At 34.7% G+C, this 12,789-nt stretch overlaps 1 protein-coding gene across 2 annotated transcripts; it reads left to right on the top strand.

Moving 5' to 3' along the window:
• LOC109232294 (peptidyl-prolyl cis-trans isomerase FKBP53) lies at positions 2,750 to 8,673 on the top strand. 2 transcript variants are annotated; one of them, XM_019398009.1, is made up of 11 exons: positions 2,750 to 2,848; positions 2,959 to 3,032; positions 4,100 to 4,335; positions 4,464 to 4,612; positions 6,353 to 6,719; positions 6,909 to 7,091; positions 7,331 to 7,550; positions 7,734 to 7,824; positions 7,903 to 7,944; positions 8,040 to 8,088; positions 8,333 to 8,673. In XM_019398009.1, the coding sequence occupies exons 1-11, from the start codon at positions 2,836 to 2,838 to the stop codon at positions 8,412 to 8,414; spliced, it is 1,506 nt and encodes a 501-aa protein (XP_019253554.1). In that variant the 5' UTR covers positions 2,750 to 2,835; the 3' UTR covers positions 8,415 to 8,673. The 2 variants fall into 2 exon arrangements, with proteins under 2 accessions (XP_019253554.1, XP_019253553.1); XM_019398008.1 differs by having other exon boundaries at positions 6,906 to 7,091.

Genomic DNA, 12,789 nt, shown 5'->3' with positions numbered 1-12,789 from the left:
TCCAATAATTCTTCTGACAATGATAGATAATGATAAGCCTTTTGATATTTGTATCCTTCTTGGATTGGGAAGAAAAGATAGATAAAGATGTAAAAAGGTGAACTTTGTCTGTATATGATAAAGAGAGAATCTTCAGAGAACGTTACTGTGTTGTTCTTTTCAAAAAGTATCTAAATCCGTCTATAACTACATATCTTTCTATTTATAAGGGTACATGATTCACAAAATCCTAGATAGTACAGCTGGGAAGAATATTCACTGGAATATTCTCTAACGAATAGTAGTCTTTACTGGACCTCGTCGACGGCGCGTTATCTTCTTGTGACGTCGACCCTTTGAGGTTAGGTCATTGTATCCTATTGATGACACGTGACAGACTCCGAAGGTTTCCTTTACGTTGACTTGGTCAACATGTATCGTGATGTTTTTGCCCGTACAGTAATAAGTTATTTGGTTTATTTTTGGTTATTAATCTCACTGAACAATCATTTCTTATTATCATTTAGATGATTTGATAGTATATACTATCATTTTTACACATTTGTAAATGTTAAAACTCAGAAATTTCAGTATTCCTACTTTTTGCCGGGTCCTATATCGTTACAGCAAGGACAAGGAAAACACAAAAATGTTTAAAGAAACAAACAAAAAATGGAAGATAAAAAAGCAAAGAGGATAGAAGTTTAGCTAGAAACTAGATCGTATAGGGTTTCTATGTTTGCTCAAGCAAGAAGAAATGGCCTTCCTTTGCCATATCTGCATAAATTGCCACAACTGAAGAAACATATAAATTTGTACGGGCGTTATGGTGATGTAAAATAATGTGAAAACGAGCTTTACTGCTGAAATTCATGAGCGATAAAATAAATGCTCTATCTATTCTTATGGGGGCCAGCTACGTAAATAAGCATTTAACGTGCTTTGTTTCTAAAGAAAGTTTCCGCCCGTTTTAAATTGAACAAATGTTTGCCCAAATTTTACATATTTTTGTGTTGGTCAATAGGTTTCAGTGGGGTGTTCATGATTCGGTTTTGATCGGTTTTCTCCTTAAAAGAAATCAAACCAAGTGAGTCGGTTTTTTAAATATTAGAACCAAACTAGACCAATTAAGTCGGTCTTTTCTCAATTCAGTTTATGTTAGATTTTGTCGGTTTTTCGGTTTTTTCGGTTATTTGTCGGGTTTTTCTTAAATATAAGACATACACTACCAAACACATATTCCGGCGACCACATTTTCAACGTAACACTATCAAATCAATTGAGAAATCTATTGTTTACCAAGATATATTGATGATAATTGAATCAAATAGTGATGAATAATTTAAGAACTCAATTAAAAATATATTATTTTTAGCACAGCATGGATTTGCTCTTAACAAAAAAAAAAAAAACTACCAATCAAACTAGAATATAAAGGTAAAGAACTATACTAAAAGTGCAAACTATTAACATTTACCATTAAATTTTTGAAACTTTGTATAAAATATACATATATATAGGTGTAATAATAAATTTGAAATAGCTACTCCTATAGTCGGTTTGTTTCGGATTTTTTTTCTGATTAAAACCAAAACCAAACAAAACTCGATCGATTTTTAAAATTCAAAACCAAAACCAAACTAAACCAAACCAAAAAGTATCGATTTTTTCGGTCGATATGGCTTGATTTTTGATTTGGTTCGATTTTCGGGTTTTTATAAACACCCCTAGATTTCACCACCACCTCTACGACCCCCTCTCGCACCCACTTGATAATGTCATTTGGGCATGTGAGAGGTTGAGCAAGTATGGAGCTGTGTAATTGTTGAGTCCCATATTTCTCGCGCAAGGAAAATTGAACTTTTTATTCGATGTTACGAAACAAATACTAAAACACGGATATGGAAAATAAATATGAAACCAAAGGTAAGAGATAGACCTACAATATTTTGGCAAAAATTGCTCCATGTCCGTCTTCAGCTATGGTGCTCGTAGGTGCAATACTCACTTTTTTAGCTAGCTTTTATTGTTGAGTAAGGTCCAAATAATCCCTATATTATTTCTTACTGTGTTGCATGATAATTTTCATATAGATGGTGTGTGAACCAAACTCTCCCTCAATGTAACCCATGTAGTACTATGTATTTATTGCAGCCTAAAAATATAAGGAATCATGGGCTTCTACTAATGAAATGCCCCATTTACTTGGCGAGGTGCACCGCCAGCCACTTTAAAGTCTGTTGTTTAAAATATATTTACAGTTTACAATGAATTTTAAGATTATTCAATTTGACCAAACTTCACGACTAAATATGCCGATTTTTTGAGATGCTAGTATGGTAGTCCTGAATTGTAATTCAAGGCTTTGTGTCTTTAATTTTTGATCTGCTAATTTGTAATTCAGACACTGCTAATTTAAAATTCACGACATAAAATTCGAATTCCTGAACATAATTTTTTGAACTTTAGGACACATTGTCTTGAAGTTTGAACCTTGAGAACACCGTATCATAAAGTTTTATAATTAATTAATCTTTAAATATATTATAAATTGTGTATATATAACATACTTAAGAGTGGCTACCTGACTCATTTCCAGCATTTAATTTCAGTTGTTTGGACCTCAAAAGTTCTGATCATTTGAATTATCTGGTCAAATTTAGAAAAGGCCCAAAAAGAAAATTGGACCGGTACTTCTAGAAACTTCCATCTCTATCGAAAAAAGGCCCAGGTTCAATCAGTATCCAAAAGGCCCATAAATACTTTAACATCTTTAGGACAGCAGGAAAAAGAAGCGAACGGTCTATTGTTTAGGGTTTTAGAGAAACCCTGCACAGCTCCGGTTCTCCTTTTGCAATGGCGTTCTGGGGTATCTTTCCATTATTTTCATATATGAATTCCAATTTGTAACAGAAGAAACGAAATACATTAATCATATAAATTTATAAGCCTCTCATTTTCTTTTGTGTCTGCTTTCAGGAGTTGAATTGAAGCCTGGTAAACCATTTACTCATAATTTTGAAAGCGAGCGTGGTAGACTTCATGTCTCTCAGGTTTGTTTCAATTGTTTAAACACTTGCTTTCCCATTACGATGTTCATGTGACTAATTGTATGTTCATTTGAACTATTGTAGCATTTAGAATCTTTGGCCTTGATATAATTTGGATAAACAACAATACCTATATATCAGGCCCAAACAAGTTGGAGTCGGTGACCATGTTACTCCATACTAACTCATCTGAGACTAATAGTGTACAAAATAAAAAGTACTACAAGTTCTTTATATTTTCTACCGACATCTAAATCTCTGAAAGGCTAAATAAATCCTAGAAAAACATAGGACGTAAAGTAAAAGTGATAACGTGACTAAAATCTTTCTCCAACTAATCACTTAAGTTTGCATTGTCCCGAGAGATTGTAGGTCCTCGGAGAAACTTCCTAGTTCCTTCCAAGTTGATAGAATTTAGATATTGTTGGAATTTTATATTCTTGTTGTTTACTTATATTTTTAGTCGATGTGGTTGAAGTGCTTAGAGTTACGAAATGGTGGTATTGATGCTTGTCACATATTGGGTTATTGATATCTTGTTTTGTCAGAATACATGGGAATTTTATCAAATAAAGAATTAGTATATCAATCTTTTAGGTATTTGGTCATATAATTTGGTTGAATTATGTTTTTGTGTACAAAGCATAATCCTAACATTTTTCCTAACACTAGATCCTCCTTTCCTAGATCTTTGTTATTACTTGGCCATTTGCTTTCTTTGTCATATTACATTGTTGTTGCTATTGTTTGTTTATTGCTCCTTTTTCTGGTCTTGAACCGAGGGTCCACCGGAAAAAGTCCCCCTACCCTATTAAGGTAGGGGTAAGATTTGCGTATACACCAGCCTCCCCATACTCCACTTGTGGGATTTCACTGGGTTTGTTATTGTTGTTGTACTAAATTTGGAAAGGAGCATTAAGCTTTATTGGTGTATAAACAAAGATGAGTTAGCTCATCTAGAAATATGTGGAAGTTATCTTTGGTGTCCCATGTCCATTTGCACTTGTTTAAGGTACATTTTTTTCCTTCTCATTATTATGCTTATTTCATTTGTTTTCTGAATGATTCAGGCAACATTAGGCACTGGCTCAACAAACAAAAAAAGCATCGTTCAATGTATAGTAGGTGATAAGAAGCCGATTTACTTGTGTTCCTTACTGCCAGAAAAACTGGAGACATGCCCATTGAATCTCGAGTTTGAGGAGGAGGAAGAAGTTACCTTTTTAGTTATTGGTTCTCACAATGTTCATCTATCTGGTTTCTTTTATGGAGAGAGTGAGGATTGCTGTGGAAATGAATATGGATCGTATCCTCTAGATGCTATTTTTTTATTCAGCTTTAATTTTACGATTTTGATTTATGGAATTACGTAAAAGAACCTGTTTTGTTGAAGGCTTGAATCTATTTTATGCGTTCCTTGACATTGGTGTAAAGCGATCTTTATGAGGAGGATGCTGCTGAGACTGATAGTGAGTCTGATGATTCAATCGAATTTGAGTATGACACAGAAAATGAAGACGAGGATGGCGCAACTGATGATGATTTTAGAATGTATCCACCTTCACCTATTCCCAACAGTGGAGGTAACTTTGCTTAATACTTTTTTCTTTGGGTTTCTGAAGAAGCTGCCAATGGTGTATGTTAAAGTTACTAAGTAAAGATATAGCTAACTTATGATGTGTTTGAACTTTTAGTAGTATAATATAGAGAGATATGTTATAGGTGGTTTAAAAGAAAAGAAAAGAAAAGTTTCTCCTTAAATCATTACAACCACCCTTTAACACGAAGTCTGGTATTTAAGTGGGCGCAGAGTAGAGGAGCAGGCCCATACTTCCTCAAGTTTTGAACCTCTGGGCCAACTAGGGTCGGGCTAGCTAATTCACAGGCCATTCTTATCAAAGAGAGAGAAAAATATTTTTCTTCAAGTAGGTGGAACTATTTCAGGACTTGATAAAAATGAAACTATGTTTTGTTTCTAGGTTGTTCCTTATCAAAAGAAAATCACTGTCAGGGGACTGATAAAAAGAAAAAATCTGTTGGAGGAAGAATTTAATTTCTAGGACTTGTTCTTTGTCGATATTAATTTCTTTTATGACTTCTGAAAGCATGATGTTAACTAGTTTGGCAAAAATTGTTGCACCTATAACTCAAATAGTTAATTCATGCGATTAAGAATGAGGATCTGTTGAGATAACATGTTACAACAACAACAAACCCAGTATATTCCCACAAGTGGGGTTTGGGGAAGGTAGTTCGTACGCAGACCTTACCCCTACCTAGTAAAGGTAGAGAGGTTGTTTCGAAGAGACCCTTGGCTTAGAAAGAGTGAGAAGAAGAAAGGCAAGAAGACAAGGGGGTAAGAAGAAGAAAGAGAAAATAATCAAATTAAAAAATTAAAAAAATGAAAAGAAGTGTGTGTGTGTGTGAGGGGGGGGGGGAGGGTAATTAGTAGTACTAAGCACTAATTACAGGAAATACGATAACAGAAGTGAACTAAATCACATGATGAAGTAACGATCTACTTAAGCATATGTAGGAACCTGAGTGCTACTAAAGTAACTGGTAAGAAAAGGAGAAACTTACAACTACCCTTCTACCCTAATCCTCGACCTTCATACCTTCCTATCAAGGGTCGTGTCCTCACCACAGTAAGCTGAAGCTGCCCCATATCATGTCTAATCACCTCTCCCCAATACTTCCTTGGCCTACCTCGACCTCTTCTCAAACCCGCCACGATCAGCCTCTCACATCTCCTGACAGGAGCATCATTGCTTCTCCTTTTTACGTGCCTGAACCATTTCGGCATCGACTCTCGCATCTTGTCCTCCACGGAGTCTGCTCCTACTTTGTCCCGAATAACTTTATTCCTAATCTTATCTCTCCTGGTATAGCCACTCATCCATCTCAACATCCTCATTTCTGCTACTTTCATCTTCTGCACGTGTGAGTTCTTAATTACCCAACATTCTGCCCCATATAGCATCAGATAACATGTTATCATAGTTGAATATTTTTCTGTTGCTCCTAGGACCATGTCCACCTTTCCACCTAAAAAGTTGAAAACTTGGCTTTCCATTATGGAATTGGTTCTTTATTGATAATACATTGATAATGAGTAGTAATAAATGTTCATACCATTGATTCCTCGAGTGAGTATATCTGATCTTGAATATATATGAAGTGTATTTAGGGAAAAGGACCTTATTATGACAGAACAGTTGTATTGCGTAGTTTAGTCTATTAGCCTATTTTGATTATGCATTGTGAAATGCATATTTCCTTGTATTTTAAAATGCCTTACATTTTGTTTGCATTTTGAAAAGTGAAAATTGAAGAGATAGTGGAGGATGAAAAGCCTAAAGATGAAAATGCTAAATCCAAAAGGCAAAAGAAGAAGAAAAATCAGTCAAATGGGACTGATGACACAGAGAACTCTGAGCGCCAAATAGTTGTCAAGAGTAATACTGGCAGTCCTCTGCTGGAGAGTGAAGATGAGGATGGCTTCCCGATATCTGCTCCCAATGAAAGCAAAGCTAAATCAGTGAGGTCAAAATTAAAATCAGATGGAATTAAAGATCAGGATACCCATGAGGAAGTATTGAATGAGAAGGCAAGAGATAATGTTGATGAGAGGAAAGGCTTAAAAAAAAGAGGTCGTGGTGATACTAGCAAAGTCAATGATAGTCAAAGGTGAGAAGCATTTTACTTAAGTGTGTATTGTGATTTTGAATTTAACATGCGGCTATATTTCTTCATTGGTGAAGACCAAATTCTTAATGGTGCCTTTGTATGTACAATTCTATCTTCTCGATCTCAGTATTAAGCCTAGCTTTCGTGATTTATTTTAGTGATGCTGTTTTCTTCTTATTCTAAAAGCAGAGGAGACAATGTGGTGCTGGAAAACAATGCTAAGCGAAATAAAAAGAATAAGAAGAAAAAGTCAATGGATGAGGAGTTGGCTTGTGAAGATGGATCAAACAACAATTCAGAGCATGCAGGGGCTAATGATGAGCCAGTTCCAGTAGGTAAAACCGAAGATGGTCAGAGGTTAACTGAGGAAAAGTAAGTTCTGATCTATTGTAGTCTAGAATAGAAAAGAATAAGGTTAATGACTGATATGCTTCGTGAGGAATCTGGATTGTTATTTGCATAACTAAAGGCGCCATCTAGCTTAAAGTTTTATCCAATTACACGTTCTTCTAGATTCTGGCCAGCTTCCATGTGCTCTGACTGTTAACTTTTATCAAACTCTATTGTTTTTACTAGTAAGAAGTCTTATTTTCCACTAAAACTTGTTCCAGGGATACTGAGAAAAAGAAGAAAAAGAAAAAGAACAAGAAAAATCAACAGGATGGAAAAGCAGTTACAGAGGTTGAACAAGATAAAAAGAATGAATCACAGGAGGTGGAGGAAAATGAAGAGACTAAGCCTTCTCAATTGAGGACCTATGGAAATGGGTTGGTCATAGAGGAGTTGGCAATGGGCAAGCCGGATGGGAAAAGAGCTTTCCCAGGAAGTAAGGTATAGTTATCTTTTTTGACTCTATGTGATCAATTGTTCTTTCACTCTGCCGTGGAAAGTAATGAAATCTTGGTAGTCACAATTAAGTCAATCAGGATTTAAGTTTCTCAATCTTTGAGTTCTCTTTGATGAACTTGTATGGAGCACACTTGTTATTAATAATGACTTTCTGCCACTGAATAGGTTGGTGTACGCTATATCGGCAAGTTGAAGAAGAACGGCAAAATATTCGATTCCAACATTGGGCAAAGAACACCTTTTGAATTCCGTTTAGGTATTATATTTTATAGTATTTAAAGAAGACGACCTCTATTTATTTTGCTGTGTTAAGCTTGCATTTTCGTGCTTGCAGGTATTGGTCAAGTTATAAAGGGTTGGGACGTCGGTGTAAATGGTAATTAACATGATAAGTAAACCTGATCATTTCTCTAATTTATTGTTACATTTCCTGTGTTGAGTACTAAGATTTTATCTAAAACTGATTGCCAGGCATGCGCATTGGGGACAAAAGAAGACTTACAATCCCACCAGCCATGGGGTATGTCATTTAAGTTTGTATTCAATTAGCAAATTCTGTATGATCTCCATTTATCATTAGCTCAAGAGCATGAAAACCTTCAACAGCATTGACTAAAGTTTCCCTTGATTGGGGGAGAAAAGTGTATCAGTGGAGTAAAGAAATCCAGAACCAATTTAATCATTTTCTAAGCAATTTACTAGTTTCTGTCTATAGACATCCTTTGAATTGCTGTTGCCTAATGAGCACCTTTCTTTTGTTACAGGTATGGATCTAAAGGTGCTGGTGGCGCCATACCACCCAATTCATGGTTGGTATTCGATGTTGAGCTAGTAAGTGTAAAATGATTGTGCCATTGCATGGTGGAGATTACCTGATTTTTCCATTCGAAGAATCCCAAAATTGTTGTTGTGGCCTTGCTCTTTAAGCAAAAACAAGTTAGCTTCACTTACTAAAAGAAAGTGTACAAATTATACAAGTAGAGCTTGGATGCCAATTTTGTAACAGGGCTGAATTTCAGACTCCTGTCCAAATTTTGAACTTAAATGATTTATAGACCTGCTTGTTATCCAGAGCATTTTCTGTTTGAAGACCAGAAGCCTTCAATGATCGAGTTTTGCTTGTGCATATTTGATAATATCTGTTCATTTAGTAAGGTTTGAGTTCTTACAGTATTCATATTTTCTGGTTGTTCAATCAGAAAAGTGAGAAAGAGAAGTTGGATTGCTTCTGCATTTCGTGCAAGATTGAAGAAATCAATGGTTATTTAAGAATATCTCTTTTATATAGTTAGAGTTTCATTCTCTGCAATTCTTTTTCAAAAAAAAAAAATTTCATTCTCTGCAACAGATTCTATATTATATGTCTGTCTAGTTTGAATGAGGCTATAGAGCAAGTTCAATTAAAGATCTCAAACTTCTAAGAACTATGCAATTTCCTCAAAAAAACCTTTACATGTTTATATAAATAAACTTACGGAGGCCGCTGTATTTGGGGTTTTCTTTAAACAGTTATTCCATTATTTAGCAATTTAGCGCCAAGGCCAATGCATGCGGTATCTGCTTTTACTGAAACTTTTGGACCACCTATAACATCTCTCTATATTATACTACTAAAAGTTCAAACACATCACAAGTTAGCTATATCTTTACTTAGTAACTTTAACATACACCATTGGCAGCTTCTTCAGAAACCCAAAGAAAAAAGTATTAAGCAAAGTTACCTCCACTGTTGGGAATAGGTGAAGGTGGATACATTCTAAAATCATCATCAGTTGAGCCATCCTCGTCTTCATTTTCTGTGTCATACTCAAATTCGATCTTGCACAGCTTGCTCCCGTTTTTGCTATATGAAGCCAGCCTTATTACATTTAAGATCGCTAAGAGAATGGTAGAAAGAACTAAAGGTGTTTAACGGGCGGGTTGAACGGGGAAAACCCCAGCCCGTTCGGTTAGCGGGCGGGCTGGAAAAACGGGCTGTTGGCGGGTTGGGAAATTGCGGGTTTTTTAGGGCCTGTACGGGTTGGGCTACGCGGGTTCGGGCGGGGCAGGCTCCATTTTTTTTAAATTAAATTTTATTTTTCTTATTCAATGTTATTGATAGTTAAGTATCTGCAAACTTTTAAGGGTTAGAATTAAACTTTGAAGTTTAAAGTTTAAAGTTTTAAATTTGAAATTTGTATTTTAAAATTATAAAATTGAAAATTTGAAATTAGAAAGTAAGTGGCTACAAAAAATTATTTAATAAGACCAATAGGCAATATGTAAGGAAGAAACTCCGAACTCCGAAGGCTTTCATTTTATATTCTTCATACATCAAATTAATTTGCAATTCTTTTTTTATTTTTTTATTTTTCAACTTGCAAATTAAAAGTTTACAACAACTATAAAAATAAGAAATAGTACATCACATATTTTGCATCATTTTACTAAATTCTTCCATGTCAACATGATGTTCTAGGTTTCCGGCATTGGTTGAATCGGAACCATAAACCATTATATCTCCAATTTTTTGGTCCTCCTCTTCGTCTACCTCGGCACGCCCTTGATTTCGCCGTTCTGATCTTATCCAATCTCTGAAGCACACTATAATTTCCAAAGCGTTGCTGCCCAATGAATGACGGGTATCTCCTACCTGCTGCCTTGCTTGGCTAAATGCGCTCTCTGATGCGACTGTTGAAATCGACACATTTAGCACGTCTCGAGTCATGGCCGAAAGAACAGAAAATTTATTTGAGTTGTTCTTCCACTAACCCAGAGGTAGAAAATCTTTTGTGAGGGGCTCTGGTAACTTTTGCAAGTAGAATTGTAGTTCATCAATATTCCTGCTACTGGTTTGTTGATGCTCTCCTAGTGTAGACCAAATCTGATAATCTTGAGCGCAATCATCATCCATTGTTGTTCCAGATGTTGAAGGATTAGTTGAAGGAATATTTGCATCTACAACCGAAGAAACATCAACAATGTTAGCACAATAATTATATAAAGTTTGTAAATGTGTGTGTAGCTCAGAAACACAAGTGTCAATATCAGGAGTTTCAGTTAGTCCAATATCCATATAAGTATATAAAGCTCTAATTAATTGGCAACACTTTATCATTTTGACAGTAGGGTTTAAAATAGCACCAATTAGGTAAATGTAGGGAATTGGGTAGAAATACTTTTTAAACTTATCTAGCATAGATTCAACAACAGTAGCATATCCTTCTTTCTGCTTCAAATTATGTAGTAAAAGAGAAATTTCAGCAATATGAACTAAACCATTTGAAATGGTAGGATAATAAGCTCCAGAAAACTCAAGTATAGCCACATAAAATTTCTGTAAAAATTGTACAACATCATGAATGACATCCCAAGTTCTAGATGTTAACAAACGGTTAGGATCGGTACAATGAGAATTAGCAACTTCAGTTATAGGCATTCTATATTTATAACAACATCTTAAGAACAAATAAGTATAATTCCACCTAGTAACTATTTCTTCAGGCATGAGTCTTGGTTTTAGTCCATAGTGTACACATTTTTTCTTAGATGCATTTAATCTAGCACTTCTATTATTTCCTTGAATTACACCAACAGCTCTCCTAACTAAAGTAATTTCATCTCTAAATAATTCAAGGCCACTCTTCACAATCAAGTTATAAATATGACATGCACATCTAACATGAAATATTTCAGGAAGTGGTGGGTGTAGATGCAATTTTAATATTGTAATAGCAGCATTGTTGTTAGAAGCATTATCAAATGACATACACAAAACTTTTTCTGCAAGATTATAAAATATAGCAACTTCATGTATAGTATTACTTATAAATGCACCAGTATGACTTTGATCTTCATCATATTTAAAAGCAATAATACGTTTTTGCATACAAAAATTATCATCTATCCAATGGCATGTAACAGTCAAATAATCATTTTCATTTACAGCACGACCAATATCAGAAGTAAGAGAAACTTTACAAGGAAGACTTGCGAACAAATAACGTATATATGTCTGATATTGTCCAAAAAACCTAAAGATATCAGCTCTACAAGTACTTCTAAGAATACCTTTAAACATAGGGTTATAAATTCTTTGAATATAAGTAACAAGATACGGTGAAGAACCAAAACTAAAAGGTAAACAACCTAAAAAAATCATTTTAGCTAATTCTTTCCGATCTTTCTTAATATCGTATTTCCCAAATAACCCCCAGTACTCAGGTTAAGTTTTTGTTGCCCAGATGACTCATCTACTCCCCTATCAAGAGGGTGGTTCTCTTCCATATGCCTACGAAGTTGACTCGTTCCCCTCCTTTACCGGGCTCATGTTTATAATGTTCACTACAATTTTACATTTTACATAATTTTTTTGATCATCTAGTCTTTCAAAAAATATCCAACACTTACTTCTTAATCGTCGATTCTTCTTAATAGGGAGAGGAGGCCTACTTGTTGCACCCCTAACATTTTGAGTTTGACTAGCATTACCAGGTGTAGGTGGTGGTGTTTCAAGATTATCGGGTGATTGAATATCATCATCTAACATATCATCTAAATCATCATCAACACCAAAATTTTCTTGCATTCGCTCATAATCTACATTTAAATTTTCAGGTGAACTTTCAGAAATATGTGTAAAGCTACTAGAAGAACCAACACCACCTCTTGTTCTTTTGGAAGTTTTCTTACTACCACCTCTACTAGTGCACGCTTTTTTGGCCGCTCTAAGTAAATCCATTATGCAAATTAAAGTAAGAAATTAAATTAAGAAACTAAATTAATAATTCTGAATAATAAAATAAGTGTACACCAAATAAGAGAAAGAGATGGAACGAGTGTACCGGGATTCCGGATGCCGCACTAATTTTGAATTTTTGATATCAAAAATCAAATTTCAATTGATAGACCGAAACTTGATAGTTGATACTTTATACTTGATACCACACTTCACTTGAAACTGGATTATTTGATAATAATAATAATAATAATTATGTAATGGCTAAACTAAATAATTGATGAAACTTGAAATAATAAATAATTGAGAATTTGAGAGTTCAGAATTTAATAACTATAATATCAAGAGAGAATTGAGAGTTTGAGACTTGAGAGAGAATTAGAGAAGTAAGGGAGTGAATTGTGAGAAAAAAAGAAGAAGAAGAAGAAAGGGGGCTATTTATAGATTTTAAAAGGTTAAAAATATAAATTTTCAATTATTAAGGGTGGGGGCTATATTTTTAAT

The sequence above is a fragment of the Nicotiana attenuata genome, chromosome 9, assembly GCF_001879085.1.
Source record: "Nicotiana attenuata strain UT chromosome 9, NIATTr2, whole genome shotgun sequence".
Classification (NCBI taxonomy): Eukaryota; Viridiplantae; Streptophyta; class Magnoliopsida; order Solanales; family Solanaceae; genus Nicotiana; species Nicotiana attenuata.
The sequence above is the reverse complement of the archived record's forward strand: the minus strand, read 5'-3'. Positions and strand labels throughout refer to the sequence as shown.